This window comes from Charadrius vociferus, unplaced genomic scaffold (assembly GCF_000708025.1).
Source record: "Charadrius vociferus isolate BGI_N301 unplaced genomic scaffold, ASM70802v2 scaffold261, whole genome shotgun sequence".
Lineage (NCBI taxonomy): Eukaryota > Metazoa > Chordata > Aves > Charadriiformes > Charadriidae > Charadrius > Charadrius vociferus.
The window spans coordinates 3823341-3851016 of NW_009646856.1; the positions used below are offsets into that span (position 1 = coordinate 3823341).

Here is a 27676-nt window from a genome sequence, read left to right on the forward strand (position 1 = left end):
AATTGTAGCACGTGCTTTCAGTTCCTCACTGACACGAGCGCTCATTTAATGCTGCTGCTGCGAATGGAGCTGTGCTTTATGCAGAGAGTCTGGTCGTCATCCGTGGGGCTGGCAGCAAGATTCAGGCCAGGTGCACCAACTGCAAGATGAGAACTGTAAAATATTAATTTTAAAAGGAAGAAATGTGAATTTCAACTTTATGTTCTTGTATAATTGCAGAGCTAGTGGGATTTTAAAATATGGCAAAGCCTTAGTCATTACCATAGGGTAATCACCTTTGCTGTTTAAAAACAAAATAATAACAATAGAAAAGGTATTGTACATTGACACATGGAAATTTAATGCTTTTCAGAGAAATTTTGTAGGGATCTTTTATTAGGTGGCTAATTACATATTTACATGTAATGGCACTAGCAGAGCCATTACAGTCCATTGGGTAAATAATATGCATTTTAAAAACCATTTATAAATATGTATTTATTTGATGGACCAGAACGGTTTTTTGAAGTCATTCTCATCCACTGAGTAAATAATATATGGATTGCTTTTAAAAATAAATATGTATTTCTCCAAAAGACATTCCAGGCAATTGGGTAAATAATATGCATTTTTCAAATATTAAAAAAATACATACAAATGTATAGAAATCTGGTCTAAATATGTATCTTCCTGAGAGATCAAAATGACTTGAAAGGTGTCAGGCATAGCTTTGAAATTTCTGTTTTGAAATGTCAGTCTGTGTCACAACCTAGAGTTAATTAAATGTATTTTATGCATTTTCATACATACGGTATAATATCAATGTCTGTTTACAGTTTTATAACACTGGTGCACTTGACCCTCTTGCTCAGTGTTATAAAGTCAGCGCTATGTGGTTAAGATCCTAGTTTTACTTTGTGTTCATCTTAATACAATGCAAAACGCATTCATTCTGTGGGCATAGTCCTGCATCCATAGAAATACATGGGGAAAAAAATGGTCACCTTAGTAGAAGCCATCCCAAACTGTGTTGTACTGCTCGATTTAAACTTCATCTTTTATGATCTTCTGGTCTTTTTCTGACGATTGTCTAGCGGGCAAAGTATAAGAAAACATGAAGCTTTCATTACGTGGGCTTGATTCAGAGCCTATTGATGTGAGCAGGACTCTTTCCATGGGCCTCAGAGGGCTTTAGTTCAAGCCAGACATAAAGATGGGCCATAATCCATAGAGACAGCCCAACACTAGAAGCTGAAGGCTAAGTCCCTTTCTTCACTCTGACACTGACTTACCGTATGACCTTGGGCAAATCATTTAACTTCCTTATTGTGAAACTGTGATTTATACCTCCAATTTTGGCAGTCCTTTGAGAGCTATAGATTTAAAACATTAAATATGATTCACAGCGTGCTAGGATTGAAAGATGTGAGCACAATGCATCACCAGTTTATTTCTTTTATATACTATGGGCTAGAGCTTATCTGTCCTTTTCTAAACATTTTAGCCAGTTTATCCCTTCATCCTTTTCTTATACTTTTCAAGAACATTAAATATACTTTGTAGACCTTTTTTTTGTGAAAATATTTGTTGTTGTTTTCAAACATTAAATGAGCAAAATAGCACAGCAGCGTTGTGAGTTAATATATATATCCGTAACTTGCACAGAAAGACTGTGAGACAGAAGGGGATTAAGTGATTCCAACAGAATCACAGAGAAAGTCGGTGGTCGATTTGGGAGACTAAATTGTCTTTCTCGTATTCTTCCTGTATATGTGTGCCTCACACTTCTATGTCTCCGACATCATCTATGACATACTCCTGAAAACTGCTGATTTTAGTAAGTTAGTTAACTGTTTGACAAGGCTGTATTTGGTAAGTGCCAGCTATAAATGACATGTGCCCTGTGCAGTCAGGATAGCTAAGTGGGATCTGTTGTCAATCTAATTGTTACTTTGATACTGAAGGAATGAAAATATAAATGCATAGTGAGAATGTTTCAACTGAAGCTCTGTTACAAATTCAATCACAGCAGCAGTGAATTACTACAAACGAGCTTTTGGAGACATCGTTCATTGTTCTTCTTGCACAAAGATCACTGAGTCGGTGTTGATTTGGCCTTGATACCCAGCATTGCCTAGAGACCCCAGCAAACATCATGTTTTGACAAAACATGTGAGGAAATTCTCACCTCCTTCCTTCTCATATCACTGATAAGAGTAAAAAAAGTACGTAAGGAAAGCCCCAGTGAGTGGCTGGTCACCATAAAGAAGGAAACAGGCATTTGAAAGCAAATCATGGGACAAGAAGAAAGGCAAAAACCCAAAAAAACGATCTAGCAGTATTAGCACATCAAAATTACGTTTCAGGTCTCTCTAATGGCACATCCACACAAAGCACAACCATACTTTCTGTGTAATTTCCAAAACTGCTGACAAGTGTGTCCAAATACCAGACGGTAGAGCCCAACATTTCGTGGTTGCAAGAATGTAGAGCATAGGGTAAGGAATGCAAGAGAAAGCCCAACTGTCGTGTTGCAATCAAAGTAAGGCTTTCCAGAGCACCGAGAGCTACATAGTCAAAAAAGCATGTAGGTAAATTGGTGTGCACCAATTAAGGACAGGACATCCCTGGTGAAGCTTTCAATTGACCTACTGGTGCCCAAAAGCAATAAGAGGGTCTGACAGGAGAATGAAAAGAAAGGGAAGGCTGAAAGCAATGGTGAGAGAAACGTGGTTATATGAAGTACCTCTGAGCATACCTAGTGCTTCTTTTGTAAAGCACATAAGTAACGGAGATACTATTGACTGCCTGCCTAGTCATTATCAGTCACCAGTTTGCTAAGACATAGCAGTGGGAGTAGCTCATCGTATTGAACATGGAGGAAGAGAAAGGAGGTGGTGATATAAAAGATCAGCTCAGGAAGGGTATCTGTGCATTAAAAGATCGGAGACCTGAAAGAACATGTGAAGGCGCCGAGGGGTAAGATGGCACAACTGTAAAAGAAAGAGTTTGTATCTTAGTCACTCTGTGGCCATATTGAATATGACTGTTAAATTCGCTATATAATTAAAAGATAGGAGCATTCAGACATTTTGTTGCAAATTGATACAATCTTTTTTGTCAGTGATCTGAATAAGATTGAACTGTAGTTTTTAATTTAGCAGATTAAGAAGCACAATTAAAATATCATGAAAAAGATCATAATCGAAACCTCTGGGTTTTTTTTCTTATCCCTGCCAAGTTGATAACAAGAGCCGGTGTATGTAACAATTACCTCCACTACTGTAAATTTACTCTAGTTTGTGGGCTGAAGTGTTAATAAATACCTTGCAGTATTCCAGAGGGAGAAGCTTTCCATCTAATTAATAAAACTGGGAAGAATACCCAGGACACTGAACCATATCTTTCTTATTAGTGTTGGCTTCTACAAAGGAGAATCCCTGAATCTCAACACATTAGTAAATGTCATACTCCTGGGCTGCACAGAGACCTCTTGAAAAACTGCTGATTTGCTGTGGAAAAAAATCACCATAGACTTCAGAAACATTTCAGCTAGGGAATACCAAGTGTAGAAAATCAGTGTAAAGCATGGCATGCATTATAGCAACTACAGATTTGTGCCACGTCTGGTGAATCTTGAAGGAGAAAACATATAATTATACCCCCATTTCCCTTCCATTTTTGGTCTGTACTTATGCTGGTATGTTTCTCTATGTCCAACTACAGTCTTATTGCAGTTCGTTTTTTTAGAGACTTAGCAAAACCAACTCTCCTTTCTGTGTTCTCTAAAACAGGTTCCTTAAAACCACTTTATACTGATATGGAAGCTGCATGTAACTGTTTATTAAATTAAAAAAAAAAAAAAAAATCACTTGAAGAAGGAAAATGTTTAAGCCCAATACTGAAATGAAAGTCTTTCACAAAATATGTAATGCTGATTCCCTTTTCCTTTGCAGTAATCCATATTTGGTAATAATAAACATTGTCTCACTATGCCTGAGCCAGTTCTGTTTCAAGGCAGTTTGCAGTAAACTACAAATTAACAGCCTAACTTTCTGACCAGCACATAATTCTTTGCTGTACTTTATTAAAATCATAGCTGTAACCTTACATTATGGAATACTGATATGCATTCTGTGATAGACTGGAAATTTACCAAATTGAGTAAAAATTCATGCGGTTATTTTGTAGAATAAAATTTTTAGGGTGGTTTATATGTTTTTTCTCACATTATTATCATTATTTTTATTAGACTGATGTAGCAAACTAGAATTACTGCCTCTGATAGAAATAACATCTTTGCATTTACTTGTTACTTGAAGTTTTTTGCTCTGAAAAATGCTCGTGCTGAGTATATTCATTCTCTGCTTTTCATCCTACTGACAGGAATGATTGAGTAGATAAAAAGAGGTAAAGCTACAGAGCTTATCTATGAGGTTGTTGCTAATTTGGGTAAATATGAGTCAACTAGATGTGAAGTGGGGGACGTAAAAGATCTGCCAGGTTTTTTTGTCTGCACCCAGTCGTCTTAATTTTCATAGTCCATGCTTTAGCTGAGGTCTTCACTGAATTCTGGTAACTTATTAGAGCATAAGAAGGCAATTTAAAATGCTGTCCAGGAATCAGAGTCTAGTAGTGTCTGTAGAGTCTAGTATTTCAGATGTTCTAGTGTACTGTATATGCTTAAAGCTTTCGATTTGGTTTTGGTTTGGGTTTTTTTTTTTTCCCATTAAGAATGTTTATGATGCTTCCACATACGCTGCAAGGAATAGATCAATTCACACCATGTACAGTGAATACCCGCCATACGCGCAGTTTCAATAAAGCATGTTAACAGCAGATACTGGTCCTTAAAAGACCATATATCAAGCATCCTCAGCATTATGCTGGAAGAACCTGAATCACACATTCCCTTGCCTGTCTTCACTTGCAGCTTTGTTGACCAGTGACCCTTTGTGACTCTGTTCCCTGTTTCAGGAAATACTTCTCTGATCTGACCTGGGTGATTATATTATTATTTTGTCCTTCAGCAAAATGTTTCTTTATATTAAAAAAAATACATCTTTGATAAACAAAGAATACAAGTTAATGAGCAGGTGATCCTCATTCATTTCAGTAGCTTTTAGAATACCCTGAGTTTGCTTAGTACAAATGTATGCATACACAGGCTTATGCAAACACACATTTATACATATACCTTGCTGCTTTTGTGTATATGATAACAGTGTGGCTTTTCCATATCCATTATTTTCATCTTCCTACAGTAGCAGCTCCAGAGTGAGAGCTCAATTGCTGTGATTTTGAAATTTTCTGCCTGGGGCACTTCTCTCTAAGCTCTTCTGTTCTGAACTGTAATCGTAGGAGTAGGCTCCAAACACCTCAAAGAAAGGCAGCCCAAATTCTGAGGCTTCAGTTTTTAGGAAACTACGAACTGAATGCTATAGGTCATCAAAATATACTTTACTGTCTTCAGCAGTGATCAGCCTTGGGGGAAGAGACATGGACCCCATAGTAGGCAGAAGCCTCAGGAAAAGTTTTTCTAATTCCTTATGCTTGGACATTAGACTGAATAGGAAAGGAAAATGTTCTGTCCTTTTAATTTCCATTTGGAGTACTATACTGGCAGCTATTCTGGCTGCCCATGTAAGCATCAGCTCCCTCTCTTAAGTTCTTGGATGCAGTGACATCCTTTGGCAAGGTGTTCCCCAGTCCAGCTACTCTGTGAATGAAGAGTTTCCCTCCTTCCTTCTGTTCTGAATTTCTTGCATTTCACTGTAATGACACTTGGTCTGTGTTATGAGATAGGGAGAATAAAAACTTTAGGCATATTTTTTTATACCATTAATTTATATATGCTTTTATTGCATTCTCCAATACATCACTATTTTGAGGAAAACAATTACTGCTTTCTGAGTCTCTTTTCATAAGAGTTTTCCCAGGTATGTTGTTCTGCTTTACTTTGTCTGAACCTCCTCTAAATCTGTCATATTTTCTTTGGAAAGGGCTGAGCCATTCTGTCGTTAATGTTGGACATTGGAGAGTACTGTTGATATTTTCCTTTTAACTTCTCTTGTTTTCTGAGGTGTTTTTAGCCTCATCAATGAGCATGACATCAGCTTCACAACCAACCTTTGGCTACTGGAAGGGGTACTAACAGATGCAGTTTTCAAGCTAATGTTTTGACACTCTTCCCTGGACTCTTTCGGGGTTGGTCAGAATGCTGCAGCTCTCCATCTCTTTTTCTCACCTAGAGATCATTTAGTCAGCCTTGTCTCACTCTGGAGGGACTAACAATACACACGTGGAAGGCCCTCTGTCTTAAATTAAAGAGGGCATTGATGGAGGTCACCTCCATAAAGTACATTCTGGTGATGCAGGTACCAAGATCATATATAATCCCCTTGTTCCTTTAACTTGCCCTGAATTTTGAGAAGTATTTTCATTTTCAAACTGAAAATAAAATTATGTAGGACAATGTTGCATGAAATTGCATCTCCAGTGCTGCCTCCAGCGAAAGCCTATCATCTAACTTCACCTCTGTGCATCTGCTCAGGATAATGCATTTGGAAATCAGGGATGTTTTCCTTTTTTCAGTCTCAGAAGCACATGACCTGGATTCACTTTTAAGAACATGATTTGCAAACTTGTTGACTACAGTTCTTCATTTGGAGGATGAGTTGATTTGTCCATATAGATCCCTTTGTCAAATTTAATAGATGGCTAAAGTGACCCCTTGCCTTCCATAGAAAAATGCATAGTCCTTAAAAAATACATATTTTTTTTGGAGAAGTATGAGAGGGTTTTCCATCTTTAAGAAACCAAACAAATTCCAAACTGAATAAGAGAGAGAGAGAAGGTTGCCTTTCTGCAAGCCGCCAGCTTTCCCAAGTGTCTCATCCTCTCCCCTCTGTCATCCTGAGGCAATGTGCCTGCATTTGTGTGTAGATTTATAGTTTATCTTTATCTATGGCTTCATCTGTAGGTAGCTATTATAGCCGCCTTGCCTGGATATTGTTTGGGCCTGATAGATCTGTCTGTAGTTCATCAAAGGGGAGCTGAGTGGCTAAAAGCCATTGGGTCCAGCTGAGGATGAAATACGAGCCATCAGCCTTGGTAATGGCTGTAAAATTTCATAATTACACGGCCTTTATTACATTGCATAATGATCCTGAAGCAGTATGGAACAATTAATTAAGATTTTCAACCGTGGCTCTTTCAGAAATTAAAAGGTGCTAGTGGCTGAGAAATGGGGAAGTGTCTTGTCCTAAAAGCATTAGGGATGCTTAAGAAGTACTTCCTGGGTACTTAAAAAAAAAAAAAAGGGGGAAAGAAAAAGAAGTGAAGAAAAAAGACAAGAAAAAGGAGATCAACTAGTTAAGCAGCTAATGTCAGAGTAACGTTTTTGTACTTTACTGCTAATTCTTAATGTCAAAGCTGGTTCTAAAACTCCTGCAATAGTCACTGCCATAAAGCTGTTCCTTTTCTGTTCTGTAAAAATTTTCATGCCTTTTTTCCCCCGTGTTCTGTTCTAGCCATTTGTCACATTTATAGAAGTTGAGCTTTGCACATTATTAAATAAATGCATGCCATGACTTAGGAGGGTCACTTAGCTGCGTATTGGGGTGTACTGACCAAGGATTTTCTCTTACGCACTTTCTCGTGTGTGAGGCCATTGAAATTCTTTGAAGATCTCTGCAGTTTGACAGACATCCCAAAGGAAGACTTTTTTTTCTTTACTGTTTTGATATTTTTCTTCCTTTCTTTTCTTCTTTGTAAATGCAGCTTGTCAGATGTAATATAATATTTTCCATGAGATTGACCTCAGACCTGATCAGAAGTAATTAGATTCCTAAGGCGCTGCAAAGGTGTCTCACGGGTTTCTGATGTTCATACTGAAAGAAAAAGGGTTTATATATGTGCAGGGAATACTCAGGGAGAAACAGGAGGCCTGAACCTGTGCATATACACATTGCTTGTTGATATCAGTCACTGGGTGTAATTCTGAAGGCCAGCAAATTGTGATCCAGATGGGGCGTGGAGTACTCACTGTGCCAATGGTAGTAAAACTGAGGAAAAGACAGCAAAAATAACCCTGGCGTTCTCCACACACTGTCAAAACTTTCAGGTGTTACGGGAAGGAATCTCCTTTTTACTTCATGCTTTTTTTCCCCCCTCAAACTATTTTGATTCATACAAACTCTCGATATAACTCTTAGATAGGATGAGCATTAAGTGTTATTGTTTTTAAATTGACCGGTCATCATGTAAGGTCCTATCGTTCTAAATATTTTATGAGAAGCTAAGGTTTCCCCGAGGCACCTCTAATAATAAACTTTCTGCAGAAAATTTAGAAAGGATTATGTGTTTCAAGGAGGAGCCGGCTGCTTGAAGTAAATTCTCTTGTTGAGTCATTTATTCCCTTAATAGGAATTTTCTGATCTGCTGTCATTCTTGTTCACACACTGGGTGTCACTGCCTCTAAAACACTTGTCATTCTTTAATGGAAACAAAATAGTCATTGCAGTCAGAGCCGCAATGTCATTCCACTACCCCTTGCTGCGTCGGCAATAGTGAAAATGACAGAGCGGCTCTCAGTAGGGGTAATTAAAATGTAAATATTGATATTTTATTATTTGAAATTACTTTCCAGTGCGACATTTAATATCTCTCCATCTGTGCGGCTCTGTTTAGCGGTCACTTTAGTGCAGCTCTGGGATGCCAAGCGGCGGCTTGATCCCCGTTATGTCAAAATGCTTGTTGCTGCTTAATTTTGATATCTAATTAAGTGGAAAAGTACAGTCCACACTGTAATCCATGGCATCTTAACCAGCTGCTTGGGTATATTTAGAATTAATCTCCACTATGGAATCATCCTAATGTATGCAATTAAGAGTCTGCCGATGGCTAATTAGGTGTATTAGAATCAGGCGGCTTCCTTTTTTTTTTTTCTTTCTTTTTTTCTCTCTTTTTTTTTCTGTGTCCCAACCCAAAAAGAATTAAGACACAGCCCCTAGAGATGATCTTAATGATACATATACACTCAACTAGGTAATCTAGAATTTCCACATTCCTCTAGCAGAATATGTGTGACTCTCTTTCCCCAAACCGGGGAGACTATAAAAATCATATGAATTTTTTGGCATCTGCAGCACATTAAGAAAATCAACTAACCAGTAGAAAAGTTTTAAAAATTGGGAAGCAGAAAGCAGATGTGTAGGACAGTGTTCTGAGCTGTCCTTTTTCTGCCAGAGGGCGAAAGGGTATGTTTATCCAAAATTTTGCAACCTGAAGTTTTTGGTTTAGCTGCGGAAAGAGATGTTAGTTAGCTCAGCATATACAGGGTTAACACAGATATGTTGATTGGATAGTAAGCATGGTTGTCTCCATATGTTAATACATTCCAGTATTGGATTCGTATTATTAACGTGATTGGGGAATTCCTAGAAACCTGACTTTGCCTGATGGAAAGATGAAGGGAGCAGGCATTGCCACAGCTTTCAGTGAGGAAAGGACGGGTGGCTTCCCCAGGGGAGCAAAAGGCAAACAGCAGTGACCCTGCACTCTTTGAGAAAAAGCACTCTCAAAGCAGACCCGTAGAGGTTGTTAATAAAAGGCAGCACATATTAAATGCACGAGAAATCCCTCCTTTCTGTGAAAAAAAAAACCCAACCCAAAACAAAAACCCAACTGATATAAAATAATCCAACAAATTTGGTTTTTAAGCCTAATGTGTGCCAGGCTGAAGAAGCTTGAACTCTAAATTTCTTGATATTCCCAGTCTGTGTGTGCAGTTGTTGGGGGGCTGATGCATACAAAGATTGAAGTGAGCAGTACCTGACCTAATGCTGATTGACGTTATTAGTTTAGTTAGGTTCCTCTCTCAAGTTCATGGTGGTTTGTTTAGTTCAGTAAAAATAAAAAAAAAGGGGGACGGACGGACGACTTTTTTTGTTTAATTACGTGTGGTTGCAGTTTCATTTCTGCTAGCTGAACTCTTTGAAGGATCTAGATAAGGCATATCACACACAGGTTATGCACGTATAGTGATGACTCTTCTAAGTTGAACTGTGTTACCATGTTCTGGATTGGACGTTGAGAGCCCTATTCATGATACTTGTTGTTTTTCATCTACAATCACTTTAGGAATGACAGAATGTAGTTTTTATTTTTTCACCCAGAAATCTGGCTTTAGTGTACACATACTTGAATACATACGTCCACAACAGATTGAAGGAAAATTTCTGTGAAATCAATATTTGTGTTGAAAATATGATTGGCCTTTTTTTTATATCGGCTCAGTGAAAGAAGACAATCAGGGATGCAATCTTGCTCCATTTTCTTCCATGCAAATCTCTGGGCACACAGGTGATAGCTCAAAATAGGCCAGACATTTTAAAAAGCAAATTTCATATAAAATTCTGTACCCCAGTGGCAGACTTTTCAAGTCAAGGGGTAAAGATGGTTTTAGGAGCATCCCATGTCATGTCATCTGCTATCTTCAATAAGAGGACAAAAAAAACCCCCATAGTCTAACCAAACCATATTCAAAGGTTACAATTTAAAGAACTGCAAGAGTTAACTTTAAATGAGCAGATCAGATCACATATGTAGTGCATTAAAAAGATCACCCTCAGGAATCTGCAAGTTCATATTGCTGACCTTAAGCAGACCTGCAGTTACATTGGGCCATATTGGACTGCTAGTCTGAATTTTAAAACTTTCTCATTGTCCATATCTTAGAATTCAAAACCTCACTGCAGAGAAGGTAATGCAGGAGTGCCAACAGTCTAATATACAGAAAAAAAAAAAACAACAACAGTTTACCACTTATCAGGTCTTCCTCTGTTCTCAGAGCATCTGGTGATAAATCAAAATGTATTTGGCCTGGTTTCTTTTTAATGTAAGGTTGGTACGAGTTTGCAGCTAAGCTATTTAAAATTGTGGAAGTTCCAGTGGTAAAACCAGCCCAAAGGGAAAATCAAGTATTAATCTCTTTAAATCTATTGTCTTATATGGTCCTTTTTCTTGGTGAATACTGAAATAATAAGGCGTGAAATGAAAATTAGTGGAAATAAAGAGTACAGTACTTCAAACCACATGTTTCCAGAGATGCAGTTATAAAGGACTCCATACTTTACATACATGGAGGTCCTACCAAATCTTTGGTGAAGCAAGGGTGACTCACCAGTTTTTTTCATCTTTAATATTTCACTCCAGAGTATTAGCAACTGAGGGCAGTTATGTGAAGTCAGGGAGATACCCTTAATCAGTCACATTTTCCGGCTCCTTTCCATACTATTGCTAAAGAAGCAGCTCACAAGAACTTGTGCTGTAACTAGAAATAAGAAATTCCAAAGTAGCTGCCTAGAAATATTTGGGTGGTTAGAGAGGGGTGTCTGATTAAAGTACTGAAATCAATTTGAACTATAGTGAGTTACATCTCACTGTATGCATCTTACCCTGGAAGAAATGACAAGCTTAAATTGCTCTTGTTTAGTGTTATCATGTAAGGTTTCACAGGGTAAAAGACAAACCAGAAATATTTCTAACTGGTATTTAAATTACATTAACACCTTTTTGTATAGCTTGAGTGAAAGGTCACGCTAGACAAGCAGCATCTCCACTGTTTGTAAATGTCTTATTTGCTGCTTTTAAATTGCTGTGAACTTCACTTACTTAGTCCCGCTGAATGAATCCAGTGTTGCAAATACTTCTGACAAGCGAATATTTGCTTAGTGAGAATCCATTGTTCGTAATGGATTGAGAGGGACATGCAGTGTGAATGCATTTTTATTGCCGTGCCATCTCTCTGCTGTTGTTTCAGTGAGGTGAAAGTAGCGTTGTGATAAAAGCGACGGGTTTCTTAGTGCTCTGTGTGGCATTTCCCATCTTACTGGTAGGTGTTCGTGAAAAAGTGCTTATCGTAGGCATTTTTTCATGTTATAAAATATATTAGAAAATGTATATTTTATAAGAACACGGACAGCAAGGGTTAGGAATACAAACACACTTAAGTAAAACCCAAGAAAGCGCACAGGCTTGGCTGAAGACATCCCAGCACTCTCCAAATGCATTTTGCTTTTTGTACTTGAGTCAGAGTAATTCTTGGGCACCTCTGTGTATGCAATCTGATCTTCCCTCTCCTGTGGCTGCAAAGCTAACAGATGGCAGTCACAACTCGTAGCGTGGAGAGTGCCGCTCACAACAGAGCCCCGGTGCTGCTTTTGCAGTACTCTGCTATAGGGGCAGAAGGAGATGCTGTACAGCAAAGCATCACTCGGGAAAGGCAGTGGTTTTACTGTGCGAAAGTTGCTGGATGAAACTGATATCTAAACATAACTTTAATTGTAGCATATCAGTTCTAAAAATCTTGGAAGCTGAATCCAGCAAATAGTGTAAGTTGGAGGCTTTGGCTTTATTTCTAGTCAGCTGTAGTTTGTGCTTCGGGATCTGGTTTGTGATTTTCAAGTTTAGGCAAATACCTGTGCTTTTTGTTTCATGAGCTGACACGTTTCACATGAAAATCCTCAGTTGTACTTAAATTTCAGCTTGCTATGGCATCACATGCAGTTATTAGCCCCTTGACCAGGGGGTCCATGAGCAAATGGGTATAAAAAAAACACAAACCCAAGAAAAAAACCCTGAAATAACAAGTTCGCCCTGGCATAATAAGTTGTATCTGTTTCTGTTCCAGCTTTCACCAAATTTCACCCATAATCTGTGAAATATGTTTGGTGATTAGTAAGAGCACTCTCCTTCTGTTTAATGGTTTTCATAACAGCTGAAACGTTCAATGTTTGTGGGTCTTGATACGTATTTTTAGACTACAGGGTATTTTGAAATGCAATTAAATCCGTTTTTTCTTGGATTAATATAATAAAAAGGATCTCTTAATTCAGAGCTATGTGGGAGATTCAGCTCTAGATGTACCCTAAAAAAATGAATCATGCCATCCTCTTCCTTGGATTTCTGAGAGAATAATATTAAGTGGCAGTCAGGCTATGAAGGTTTCCTTCAGCAAATACCGTGATGACGTCTAGAAAACATTATGTAGCCCCAGCAGAAATTTCACTGCTGAAATTTCCCTGGCCTTTGTTTACATCCCTGGAAGCCAGCTGAAGTTGTACGATGGATCTGGGCAAGTGCTGAGTGCTTGCCAGGAAGGGAGAGGAGCGCAGAGTGACAGCTGTCCATCTAAGAGCACACTGGACCTGAGTCTGATCTTGAAATGGAGTGGAATTTCTTTACATTCACTCCTGTGCAGCCGGGATGAGCCTTTGGCCCACTGTTTGTCATTTGACCATGACCTCACATACTCTCTAAATAAAGTAATCTGGGCTGAAAGAAAAGTTTTTTTAAAAAGTGTTTACCATATCAGTTTGTTCTTTTGACAGTGGTGACTATACATCATTTTTTGAAATAAGGAAATTGCACTGGAAACATCAGTACCCATAAAACATTTAGAAGGAAGTTAATCTATCAAAATTAAGTGTAAATAATTTAAAAATCCAACTCTGATATTTCAACTGTGTAAATATATTGAATCTGCAACACACTAGTGAACATGTCATTTTCAAGCACAGCTTTGATTACACAAAATGTAAATGAAGATATTTGAAGTACAAACCAGGGCAAGCAAGAGGAATATTTTACTCATAAAACTAACAATCACAAAAACAACTGGTAAAATAAATGGGAGCTGATTATCAGAAAAAGCAAGCAACTCTCAGATTTGCCAGCAATTTTATACCTGGTTTGATCAAATATTTGCATTTCTAAACACTTAACAGAGAGGAAGGGAAGTTCATTCCCTGCAAAGTGAAATAAACTAGGATTCAAGGCAGAGTAGCCTGATTTAGGCATCGCATCAAGTGTTTATGGCTGAAATTAATGGTAAGGATAAGTCCAGCCACTGTCTTTTTTTTTGTCCAGTATTTCTCGGAGCGCTGTGTGCAAGGCACAGATCTTGCTTTGGCACTTGACCATCTGCAGCTGCTTCACTCTAGCCCCTAGTGAGTTAGTGTCCATGAAGTCCATCTTAATGAAGTAGAGGAAAGGGTCTTCAGGAATATAAAAGATTTACCCTGCTTAGCATGGAGCTGTGTGCAATGTGAAATAGAGAGCAAGTAGTGCACGTGCTGATATTTGAAAAGGTCCGTGGTTTAAGCAGCCCCTCTGAACTGGGTTTGGAGCTGGCTTGGAGTGCTGAGCGCTGCAGAGCGCATTCAGCTCGCCGTCAGTTGTTCCTGTAGTAAAAATGCTAAGGCCTTTTTACCTATTTATTTCTGCTTCCTTTGAGCTTTGGGTTTACTGGTACGCAAAAGGAAAAAAAAACAAGCATATGTTCAGTTGCTCAATCAACCTTTTCTCAATCCACACTCGGTGATCTCAGTGAGTCATTACGGCATAATTACAATTTGAGTGTGATACGCTGTTTGTAGAAAAGTATCTATTTTTAGCTGAAGAAACACTACAGTCCCTGAAAGGAGGAGAAAGAAAGAAAAAAAGGAAGGAAGAAAATCTGTAACCAGCAAATCAATGCTATTGTTAACTGATATTACGAGACACCCCGTAGATTTACAATGCTTGCATTCAGCCACATAAAAGCCGCACTGAAAAGAATGCCTACCAGGGGTTAAATTCATATGCCTGCGCTGCAGCCTATTTCTGTCAACACTCAGCTCAGGAAATAAACATTTATGCTTTCTGAAATGAAAGTGTATTTTTGAAGACTAGCCGTCAGATATTTTTTGCCCTTCACACTTTCAAATGCTTAGCCTTTTTTGTAAGTTGACTGCAAAGTGCATCAGTTTTCTAGGCAAAAAGAAAAAAAAAAACACTTGACAAGCGCCTATGGCATCATTGTCAAGCACACGAGCGTCTAGTAGAAGATGGCAGGAGGGTTGGCACAAAACATGCTTCCTTCAAGCTTCTTACCTCAGGGGTACCTGACTCTTGAGAAGCCTTTCAATCCTTCCAAATGACGTTATTGCAAACTGTCATCTGGTTTATTTGCAGTGCGCTGTATCGCAGATAAACATGCTGTTTAACTGCAGGTCAAGGTACAGAGTCATTCTGCTAGCAAATGCCTGAGACACATTAAATGGCATTGACTTGGGGAGGGAGATGGAGAGAGATCAAAGTTGTCACCAATATGGTACATGCTAAGGGGGAAAAAGGTACACAACGTTGTATTTTAAAAAGCCATTATGCATTTCTACATTTAAAACAATGACCTGCAAGACTCTTAAGGATTAGGGAGCCACACAATGCACAACAAAGTTCAGAACCACACTGTCGTGCAGCACCTCAGGGCACTTTGGAAAGAGCTTACAGTTGTGACTGGGAATGCTACCACCGGTCCAGAGAGCTGGAAGTGTATTTACGTCTAATTTGGAGACTTTTTTTTAAGTAGTTACATTTGAAAATAGAGCATGGCCACTTGTCACAGGACATGGCTGGTCATGGGGATTCGTGTAACAAAAGCTCAGAGAATCAGAACACAGTTTGGCATGAAATAAGTATATCCTGCTCCAAACAATTAAAAATAAATCTCAGCATGTAAATGCATGTGCCTGTGTAATCTCTTCTTTTAACTGTGACTTGCTGAACAGCTATCAAAAGGGCATTGGTGTGATACAAGGGACATGCTGGATGCTTTCACATTTTCCAAAAAATAAAAAAAAACCAACACAAAACCAGATTAATTATGACTTGATGCAGCTTTACATTCCCACCAGGGATGCCTTTAAAAGTTAAAACATGCTTTCACTGAGCAGGCTTTCAAGGGAAAGTTACTTCGATCAGGAAGAAAATAATCATGTTTATTTGATTTATTATTGGAGAGCAGAACAGTGTGGTTTATATTTGCCAGTTTTTCTGTAATGTAAAAAAATTTTTGATTTTTTATGTTTCATATAAAAACAATTAGTATATTTACTGCACCAGAAGGCAGATTTTTCAGGAGTGCAGTACAATAAATTATAGGCAACATCTCATTTTTCCCCCTCACAGGCCATATGTAATTTCCTCTGACTGTGGCATACAATACATGTTATTGAAACATAGCATTATTTATTTAAAAAAAAACAACCAAACAACAAACCTGTACTAAAATAGATAAGTAAATAAAAGAAGGTAGTTGGGAGTTTTCAGGAAAAAAAAAAAAAAAAAAAGAATAGAGAGAAATTGCAGGTAAAACTTTTTTTTAATCAAAACTGATTTTATTGCTTTTTGCTTAATTAAACTCTTCAGAAGTGTGTGAAACATTGTTATACCTGAAAAATTGTTAATTTGTAAATCACAGGGACAAAAGGGCTCCACTGCAACTTTAAAGTTTCTATGCACGTAAATGTCAATAGAGTGCCTTCTCCATCATCAGCACTAAATTCACATTGATGCCTCTTTTCTTCTCTGTATTGATCCTTCCATGAGAACGTAGATTTGTATCTGTTAATTAATGCGTCCTGAAACAGCGTTTGTATTAATCAGGCAGATAAGAAAAATTGGATGCCTGCACCCTCATGACAACCGTAAAAGTGCTGGCCCTGATAAAATCGTGGATGGACCTCAATAAAAAAGTTCCTCCTTCCACTCAATAAACTAATCATCCTGCTTTTAATTATTCGGCAGAAAGATGTGTGGAGATTGGAGAATGTGTAAATCTATTTACTAACAGCAGTGTCTGGGAGGGAGAATGGGGCTGTCACAGGACGGTGCTGCAGGCTACGTTCTCTGTCCATCTGCTACTGCAGAAAAACTGGTTCTTGAAAGACAGGAAAGAACAGAAATGTTGAAGCTAATTGAAATCATGAATTCCTCCCTATAACCTTTCAAATGATTATTTCTTCTCCATTTCCCTCTTTTTTTTTTTTTTTTAATCACAGACGTGTTATTTTCCATTGTCACCTCTTTAAGGGTTTCCTGTTGTTGTTGGCTCAGTTTTTGTTGGGTTTTTTTGAAGGCAGAGAGCTGCAGTTCTGTCACAAGACTCAAGACACTAAGAGAAAATGAAAACAAATAAGGAGGGGAGAAAAATGAGAGAGAACGAGCATGCAGTCAGTTTTATGTTTCATTTTTTATGGATGCCTGGTGGTTTGGATGTGGGGTTTTCTTTTTTATTGTATTAGTTTTGCTGCTTAGTGCTTATAGAGAAAATCTTGTTTGGAGTAGATGCCTTGCAGATTTGCTAGTTTATGATATATTCCTGCTTGACTGTAACTCTCGACTTTCAAAACAGAAAAATGCATTTAAGTGTAATTGAACGCCAAAAAGAATGTTCTTACAGCGGGAACCCTGTCAAAGGACATGTAAGCAGCTCCATAAACAACTAAATGAAAGCCACAGACGTGTCTTAAGACCCTTTAAGAAAAGCTTGACTAATCCCCTTTGATGATTTTATTAAGTACTTGTTGTTGATGGTGCCAACTGGCAAACTACTGCATTTCACCAACAGGCCAGGAAAATCGCTTCCTCTCCTATATTGTTTTGTAGCTGCTAATGTGATCGGGATATTAGTAGTTTGATATAATAAATTAACACGTATTGTGAACAAGAGTCTGAAAAGGTAAGACAGTAAAGATGTTTGCCCTTAGTGATCCTATTAGGAAGGACAGCAGGGAAAAAAAGAAGAGCAAAAGTTAAATTCATTAAGAGGAATTTATTAAATTTTTAGTTGTCCTCAGAAAAAGGATGGTGTGGCTGCTATTCAGTTGGCACTTTAATGTGCCACCCTGTTATTTCAGCAAGTGTAGTAGAGGCAGGAGTAATTAGCATCTTTTCTGAGGAGGGTAGGTGTTACTTCTCTTTTCCCTGAGGTTAAAGTTCAAAGAGAATTTTCCTCTTTGTGATAAACACCTTAATTCTATTAAAACATCACATCTTTCCTTTCAAAAAAGTTTTTTTTTTCTCTCCTAAATTATCCTTCTCGGTTTGTGGTAACGATGACAGACTCATCAGATCCCTGTTCCACAGCATCAGGTTTTAGAACTAAGCATGAGTATTTCAGAACAAAGAAAACATCATACAAATTGCAGACTAACACTGCAATACTCTCCAAAATAATATGATTCTTACAGAAAGAGCCTGCAAATTCCAACTTGTTTGTAACTTCATATGCTGATTAGAAAACCTTTGATACTATATTGATTTACTTTCCTGTAGTATGATGGGGAGGAGAGGCACCAAAGCAGAAGGGAGAATAATAGTGTACATATGTGTTTTATCACAATGTATATAAGAATAAATCAAAAATAGGATCAGATTTCTGACAAATCCAAACTGCTTAATATTTTTCCTGTATTTTTTTCCTATTCAGGATTCTCCACTTTGTCTCTAGCTGACCAGATGAGCCTTCTGCAGAGTGCTTGGATGGAGATTTTGATTCTCGGTGTTGTATACCGGTCACTTTCTTTTGAGGATGAGCTCGTATATGCTGAAGATTATATTATGGATGAAGATCAATCCAAATTGGCAGGCCTTCTTGACCTTAACAATGCCATACTGCAGCTGGTAAAGAAATACAAGAGCATGAAGCTGGAGAAAGAAGAATTTGTGACCCTCAAAGCTATAGCACTTGCTAATTCAGGTTGGCAGAGTGGCATGACGGTTGCTACATTTTTAATATGTCACTTCCCCCCCCCTAATACTTTCTGCATGCTTGTTTTAAACACGGTTTTAGCATAAGAGATTGCTAATCAGACCTTAGCCTAAAGGGCAACAAACAAAGCAGTTCAAATTAAGCAGAGCTTTCAGGTTCTAAGAATTGTGGAGTAAGTTCCTAAGGGAGTAGAGAATACTACCCTGTATGATTTGGAGAGTATTTTACAGGCGAAGATCCTTCCCCATGAATATAGATGTTCTAAAGCCATTCTGTAATCCCGGCAAGTCTAATCACTGCAATTAAAACGAACAGAAAGGATGTATCAGAATATCCTATATATGTTCTCTTTAAAGGCAACTACTGGTTTATTTGATAGGGTGAACTCAGGATGTGGGAGGAGGGAGGAAATTCTTATTTAATCTCACAAGGACCACACCTTACCACACGGATCCTCTGCGTTTATGAGAGTGCTCCTACAAAAATTATTACCTGTGCAGCAAGGGTTAAAAATCTCAGAAAGAATTCTACATTTGAATTTAAAAGTGCTGAAGCAGTGAATTCTGTCAGATAAGTAAAAATCGTTTGTGCTTTGTTGTTTTTCCTTTTGTGTCTCCTTAATGCTTTATTGTGGTCTTAAGTCCCTTTTAGCATTTGCATAAAGTTCACGATAGATCCCTCTTTAATGACGTGCCGATCATTAGATACCTGTGTGTCAATAACATGCTCTGATGCTATGTTCCATTGACAGTCACACCGTGCCCCTCCATCTGCTTTTGTTTTGACCCTATCTTTGAACTTTATCTTGGTTGCTGGCCAGTAGTTTTCCCTTTAATTACAAGAAGGAAACTGTCAATAAAATCTGTTAAATGGGATGCAATGAGTGGCTTGAATGGGCGGACGGCTATTTGTTCAAATTCTGCAGCATTCAAGGTATTGACAGTTTGTTTTCTGGGGCCATATGTGACGATCAATCTCAGGCTGGGCTCAGCCGCGCTGAAAAATGAAAAACCAGATTGCTTTTGCTTACTTGTGGATGACGACTTGTGATTTGGCGCGGTCCTAGTGAGATGAGACCTTCTGCCCAAATTGCCCCCCTGAGAGCCAGGACGCGTGACTGTTTTTAGAAATAATTTTTTAATTGATTTTGTAATTAACAGTTCATCTACAATATTGATGCATGAATCCTCAGATTGATAGGAGGGAAATTGTTTTCAACAATGAAGTTGTACTTTCCTATTTGTCTTTGTAATGTGATTTAGCACTCTGCATTTTTAATTGGAACTATAATTCAAAAACATGTAAAGCCAAAATGCTTATTAGCTTCTTTACAAAATATTCTCCGTCCCACAATCTCTGCCCTTAGTTTTAGAATATTATCTTATTTCCAGACTAAACAAAATGCTGAAATGCCTCTCAAAGTTAAAAATTATTTTTAATTGAAGATTTATTTATAATTTTTCACCATTATAAGTAGACACTTGGGGATGCTTTGCAGCTAGAAGAAAGATTTTTCTTGAAATTGGTCATGCCTAATGAACAGAGCAAGAAAGTTATCTGGAATTAGGAGTCTAAATTGAGAGGATTCTTTGTCTTCATTTTGATTCCATAATTCAAAGACTGAATTAGAAATATTTCTATAGTTAACTTGATAAAAAGGAGAAGGGGCTAGAATATAGGGATATGGTGGTAAATACCACTCACACCTTTTTTTTTTCCCCCTAAAAAGACATGCGGTGATGAAGTAATAATAAAAGACACTACTGCCAAAAAAAGTTTAGTCATACAGTGTGCATGTACTGTATCAAAATTATCTGTAGCTTCATTAACTTTGCTGGGAATTACAACCAGGATAATATGAGAGATAAATACAATTCAGCATACTAAAATTCAGAGCACATTTATGTGAAAACGTTTCTTTCCCCCATCTTAAAAGAAATAAAATTGCTGTTTTAAAACAAAAATATTGCAAGGAGGAGTTAAAAAGCAGCTGAGCCATTCGACTTCCCTTTTAATAGAATGTTTTGACTGCTGACATTCAACATTTCAGCTTCAGGTTGTACATGCAGCATATACCAAACTTCTATCAGCTGAAGTGTTTTAATTTAAAAATGCTGCTAAAATTAAAGTAAAATTAAATTTTTTGTCTTTTTTTATCAACAAAACCAGAAATAGCTTATTTTCACATAAGTATGAACTCGATTAATGTAAATGCAGCCGAAAAGAGAAATAAAATGCCATTGTAAAATCAACCAGTTAGCAATTAACTTTTTAATATATTTTGTGGCTGCATCTGTTTTCTTCTAAAACTTGCACTATTTCTGGTTTAAAATCTATTAGTCTTTTTATAGCTGTAGAGAGAATAGATGAAGTGTAATACAAAATCTTAGGCATTTCAGACATTTTTGCTATATCCACACTGTCTAGAAAGATTCCCAGGTTGCCTCTTCTGTAAACAGTAGACAAAGATGGTTTTATAGCTCTGTACCTGTGTTAGTGATTTATGATACAGTGTCATAGTAATTTCCCTGCTGCTGTATAGAAGCAGAAAAAGAAATTGTAGATTGTCTTCATATTGATTGTCTTTTGTTTAAATACATACCACAAACTTTGTTTTGGCCAACAAATCTCAGTATCGTGAGCCTTAAAACTCCCCAACTGCTAACTTTTCTTTAGGTCTACAGAGTCTACTTGTGCAGTACTTGATCTGAGATAATCCTGCCATTTGGTTTCTAAAAGGTGGGGAGGAGGAGCCGTTTTTTCAGGGAGGTTCTCTGACAGCCGTTATCAAATGTTCCCTTTGCAGGCTTGGCCAGTGCCATGCCGCTTCTATAAATTTCCAGAAATGCAAGAAGTAGCACCCTTGTAGATTGTCACTGATTTCAAACGGACTGCATATAGCATTGAAAAGTTTAAATACATATATAAGAGCACAAATGTTGTAGAGATGTTTCAGTCCCAGGTATGTTAAAGTCTATTATTACAGGCATGATTTCAATAGTTAGGCTTAACTTGTAGTGCGTAATAGGAAATTTATTAGGTTAGTTTTAAACATCTGCATTGATTTGATAGTAATTAATACAGCCTTTATGCTTGAACTCCAGAGAAGACTCTCTCACCACAGCGTTGTCCTTGTCCTGTCAGTATCACGAGTTCCTTCCTCCTTTCTTTACCTTCTCTACACAAAAGCAAGTAGGTACCTTGAAGCTGCAGGATGCAACCGCCCTGCATTCCACCTCACACCGCCCAAATGAAGCAAGCTGGCACCGATGAGCACTTTGTTTACCCACGCAGAAAATCAACTTTGAATGGTTTCCAAAACATGCATGTACCAATTATTTCCTTGTGTGTAAGGGAAGGTAAAATATTTACAAAGTAAGTTTGAAGCGTACGCAAGTGCGCACACGCACATGTGCACACTCCAACACATAAGAGATGACCTGCTCGTCTCTTTTGTATTAGAAAATGCTTCCATGTATCGATTAGGTAATACTAAACAGGGAGTTGCAGGTGAGCAGTTTTCTGAAATTGCCTAATCAGTAAGGACTAAATTGTGCCTTCAGGCCAAATGTTGCAGGAGAGCTCAGGAGTCACAACTGAGGCCGGATTTTGAAGAGAAGCTCAGTTCCCATCTAAGACCTAACATAAGGAACTAGAGTGTCAAAATACATTAGCACATTTGAAAATCTGATCCATGTGTATCTGCCTAATAGGCTGCTGGCATCTTGAAAAATCTGACCCAAATGTGGATGCTAGGCACTTAAAAGTATAACCCTATGCACTGTTGAAAATTTAATCTTAAAGGCTAATTCTAGCTGTCTAGCCTGTACCACCAGCAGGAGAAAAGGACCTCTGCTCACCATCACAGTGTCTGGTCTCTCTTATTAACTCTCCTAAAAAAGAAACCCAAGCACCCTTTCAGTACCAAAGGAGTGAGAATCAAGAAGTATTTTGTGCATTTTAGCATAATAAAGTGCAGATCAAAATTGAAGCCGGTAAAGTTACACAATCATCTATCCTGGTAAAAAAATTAGTTTCTTACAATGTATTTAGCTTTCCAGCCACCAAAAGAGTGCACTCGGAGCACTAAGCTATCACCATTAAATAATGTTATCATAATAAAAATTTATTTTTAGATAGAACCCTATAAATCAATTATTCCACAGGACATCATCTTTATTGCCCACATAGACTGTGGATTATCTTATATCACAACATACTGTATTTAGTTTCCAGTAACGTCAATTTTTTATTTTAGTTTATTTAGTTATATCTTGTTAGTGTTAGAATTCATGATTAAAATGTATCTATGGTGACTAGGCATATATGAAAAATATATATACACCCGTATGTTATTGGTTTATAAAATAAACCAATGTTTATTTTGCCAAATGTAAATAGCAGCATCTCTTACCTCTTTCACGTAATTTTGTAAAGAGAGTGGTACAGCACAGAAACAAATTTTTAGAAAAGGAAGTGGCCACTATAGTCAGAGTTTTTGTGCTGCTTGAACACAGTTTCTTCCTCATATTCGCTTTTCATGTAATCAAATAGATGGCACCCACAATTCTTAGAGGAAATAAATAACTCTGCTACCATTTGCTTAATGATAACATTAAGCAAATGGTAGCAGATTTAATTAATGGTTTAATTTTTTTTTCCTTTTTCTGGTAGTTGGTCTAATAACTGAATAAGTTTGAGATATTCCTCATTTAGTTATGAAATAGGTAGATATTATTTATGTGTTAGCAGCCTGAGACTCACGAAGGGCAAGAAGCGAGGCCAGCCCGGTGGCTGGCGGGAGGAGGGAGCCCCGGGTTCCTTACGGCTGGGGCGGGACTCTAAGGGGAGCACTGTGCTGCGTCTGCCGAGGGCCAGCTCTGTGCTGACAGGAGGATTTTTCTGGGTGGGAAAAACAACAGTATGAACCGCTGTGTCACCAGTGCAATTGCTAGTCTCACTTACTCGTCCTGCTTTTCCACAGCACTAAACTAGTGGCTCTCAATGGTAATTATGGCAATTATCTCGTAGTGGATAAAAAGGAGGTTGAAGCACTCGTACAACATTTTCTTTCCTGTGGTATCTTACCCCCCCGCCTCTATCATTCAAATTCTCCTTTTCCAGAGTTTTAGTAGCCTTGTTGACTAGGTATTCAAACCAGGTTTTAGTATGCAATGTGTTCTGCATTGCGGGAATACTCCATTATTTATTCCTCTGACTACCTATCCTAGTGGAAACTAAGCCATTTCAAGCATAAAAAATAGGTGGTTTACTGTCCTTTAATTTACCTTATGCCTGTGGTTTTAGTTCACTGCTAATCCAGTTAGTCTCTGAAATAAATAGGTGTGTTCTGTAAAGTAATTCCTTTCTTGCTAAATCTTCATTTCCTACTGTGTTTTGTTTTGAGGCTTCAGTTGCCATGTCTCTCTTTAAAAGTAGGCCAAACCAGCGCAATCCGGAATAAGACCTCGTTCACTAAAATCAATCGTACAAGCCTTTGGTTTACTTCTTTGGTTTCCACTGCTTACAGACAAGGAGTTGTTGATTTATACCTCTTTCATTTCCAACATATATTCTGATTGAAGTGTCTGTTTCCAATAAAATAATCTAGGTGTCAGACCATTTTTGTCATACTCTCTTGCAAGGGAAAATATCCTCTTTGTCTGTGTGCTTGTCTCTTAGCCTAACCACGCAGATGCTAGCAAATAGTTCTGTTCAGGAAAGACAAGCAAATAGGTGGTCATAATTAAGTATATTTGTTGACCCTACACAGGGAGGACCAAAGAAAGCATCTGGGGCAATTTTAATTCTAGACTGGAAAAGGATGGGCATTCTTGCTGGGGGAGGAACAATTTCCGTGGGTTGTTTCTATTTTAAGCAATGTGCTTTTCAAAATGTCGCTGTGTTATGTTTCTCATAAAAATTATACAGAAACACAATGTGGGTAAGCACTTTGCAAAAATGCAAGTTTCCTTGTGTAAATCTGGCATACATTTCAGGCAGGAGAGGAAGGGGTTCTGTAATTCTGAGAACAGTTCATCCATCAATAAACGCTGAGGTGGTTTTTGTGGGGTTTTTGGATTGGCAATGCAATCTAGATAATAAATTCCTCTTATTTGAGACATAATCCAGATTAGGATGTTGTAGTCCTTACGTAAAGCAAAAACCATTTTGCCTGCTGTTCTTACTCTTCATCCCATCCAGTTCTTCCAGGATCCTACAACTTTCTAAACTGATTTATCTGGTTTGGGTTTGTGAACTGCTCAGCTATATGGAATCACAAACGTCACAGCGATTGCTGTGATTCAAGTACCTGTTGATATTTGCCTCTCTGATATGCTTTATCAGCATCTTAATGTGTCTGTTCACTGCTGCATACTCCCTGCTACTTGATTCACTATGATATTTTCTTCCTTTATGCTGCCTGACTTTTCTGACATGAAGAAATACTTCATTTGGGACCTCTGGGTTTCTACTGCTTCTTAGTGATGCTATATACAAAATACATACATACCGTCCTTTAACTGTCCTCAGAGCAGTATTTTGAGAGGTCTCCTTGCCCTCAGTTCAGGTGCTTTCCAATGTTTAGCTAGCTGTCACCCTTTCTGGTGTGTTATAAATGGTTCCTGTGTGGCTGGATGTTTGTTTGCTGCATTTGAGATGAAGCTTGTATTTTAAATGATTGTAATCTCAATTTCTGTCTGCACCTTGTGGTGTTTTGCTTGCATGAGAACTCTAGTTTTCTCCCATTTCTGCACAATGATACAATCAATTGGCTGATCAGAAGAGGTACAATTCTATTTTCCCGTCCTGTAATGGTGAAACAAAGCATTTGCAAGGCTGAAACGAGATTCTGAAAGCAGAGCTCAATGAGTCGATGTCCTCATTTGTTGATCACACACGCTGCCATCGCAGCACTGATCAGTAACAACTTTTCCCCCCTTCTAGACTGAAATCCTATGTTCTCAGCTGTGCGTTGTATCAACACATCTTGTGTTTGCATATTGAGCTCTTCAATTTCACCAGCCTGGGATCCTTTTTTTGCGGGGCATTTGCGATCAAATCCTGCTTGCTTTCAAATGACAACACTTTCAAATTACCCTGTTTAATTTCATTCTTTTTATAAGCACTGATTTTTAAGTTTATTACATCTGGGTATAGGTTTCCTCTGGATCTTACCTGTGTAGGATGTAATTGTAAATTATCCACACTGTCTACAAAGCCACCGCAAAAAAAAAAAACAAACAAAAAAAACCAAACCCAAAAAAACAACCAACCCAAAAACAGATGAAAAGCGTTTGTCTTGGTTATGGGAAGAACATTCAAAATCTTTGTACCTGACCTATAATTCAATTTCATATTGTCTGTGGAATTATTTCTTTATTTCTGGATTGTCACACAGACTCTGTGTTTCCTTAAATTATAGTGGTTCTTGTTGACATTGCCCTCTCTCACGAGTGTGGATTGGGTTTATCAGCAATAAGTTAACCTGCTCTGAATTCACATCTGCCAGTCTGTAGTTACTGAAAAGATTTCTCTTTTCTTTTATTTTTCCTCCTCTTTTCCCCGTGGCTAGTTCAGCATTTTCAACCATTTTCCTTATTTTCAAAGGCTTACGCCTCAGGGATTAAGATCTACATTCGTTTAATATCGAGAATAAAGTGCAAGTTCCAGACCGCAAGGCTAAAACTTGAAGAAGGATCTTTGTAGAGATTAATATTTTCCTGAGCAATCTGCGAGCTGAATCATGGTCTAATTAAATAGCACAGATTTAGTGAGTTTGCATTTAAACATTAGCAGACCCTAGAATGGGGAAAGCTGAAATGAGTTTGAATCTTTTCTGTAAATGGGAAGTTAAATTGTCATAGTAATTTGATTAAATTTTTAAATCTTTCGAGCTAAATCACCATTTTAAAAGGACAGTTTGAAGTCTTAATCACTGTTTGCAAGTGCCCCTCTCTCTGCTATTTTTTCTTACCCCATTTCCCATTAAAAAGTCTGCTTCCCAAGGCACAGCTTCTTCAGCTCTGCTCTACGAACCGCTGTTTGGCAGCAGAGTGCTTGCATTCGGCTGGTGGAGAGCCGGCTGGTCACGTTCTTCCCAGCTGCCAAATTGATTTCAAAGACAGCAACAAATACATTAAATGCTTTACTACTATTACTTTTCCATGTAAGCAATTGCTCTGTTTACTGGAGGGACGGTATACAATCACCCCTGCAAGGAGCGGATAAGATCCCTTGTTTTAAGATGTTGTCCACACAGTGGAAGAGTTTGAGAGCATGGAGTGTAATAGCCATATCCAAGGGCAGGTTTTGAGTCTTCTTGCATTTTCTGCGGGTGCTTTCTTCCACTTTTCCCACCTCACTCAGTTTATGTGTAAGAAATGTGTAGAATATATATATCCCTAGTGCTGTAAGCCAAATTGCTGTCCAAACTGCAGAGCTAAAGATCTCGGGGAAGTTTCATCTCTCTGCGAAAAATGTATTAGTCTGCACTCCATCCATCTATTTGCAAACTCAAACATGGTCGCAGTTACAAATACTGATTCTGGGAAGAATCAGGCCAGGGTTAAAGACTGAATGTTTACAGTCAGCTTCTCAAGAAAGACAGTCCCTTTACGCAGTATGGTGTAAAAAAAAATTCTCAAGAACACTCAGTCTTCGACTCCCCAAGCATTTGCTAAAATGCTCCTGTTTGGTTCCCCAGCAAATATGGCCCTGGCACTGTGGTTCTGGAGAAAGGAGGAAAAGATGTGTAATTTCTGCACAAACTGTGCGTGGTTTATGGAAACATAATTTGGGGTAGCACATCGTGTGTTTGATAGCATAACAGCGAATATCCAAGGACGTGGTAAAGAGTCAGGGAGTAAAGATGACAGTTTGTTTGGAGTTTGCATTCCAAATTAAGCCCGGTGGTTGGACAGTATGCTTAAGACATCAGTCACGGTTATATGTGTTTGTTAGCATGTCTGTATTGATTACACCTGTTTGTAGGTTACAGAATTCAGGGATTTTCTCTTACTGACACAGAATTATTTAGTAGAATTGCCATATTAGAAAACGATCAAAAATGTGTGGATTTTGGGAATGGTCTCACAT

The 27676-nt window shown here is 38.0% G+C and overlaps 1 protein-coding gene across 5 annotated transcripts in view; it reads left to right on the forward strand.

Annotated features, from left to right (window-relative positions):
• ESRRG (estrogen-related receptor gamma) overlaps positions 1-27676 on the forward strand; it is a 346513-nt gene that overhangs the window by 315999 nt on the left and 2838 nt on the right. For all 5 annotated transcript variants that reach the window (XM_009894318.1, XM_009894315.1, XM_009894316.1 and 2 more), the window contains one exon: positions 18296-18565. In XM_009894318.1, the coding sequence (XP_009892620.1) occupies positions 18296-18565 (270 nt within the window). The remainder of the gene's footprint in view (positions 1-18295; positions 18566-27676) is intronic.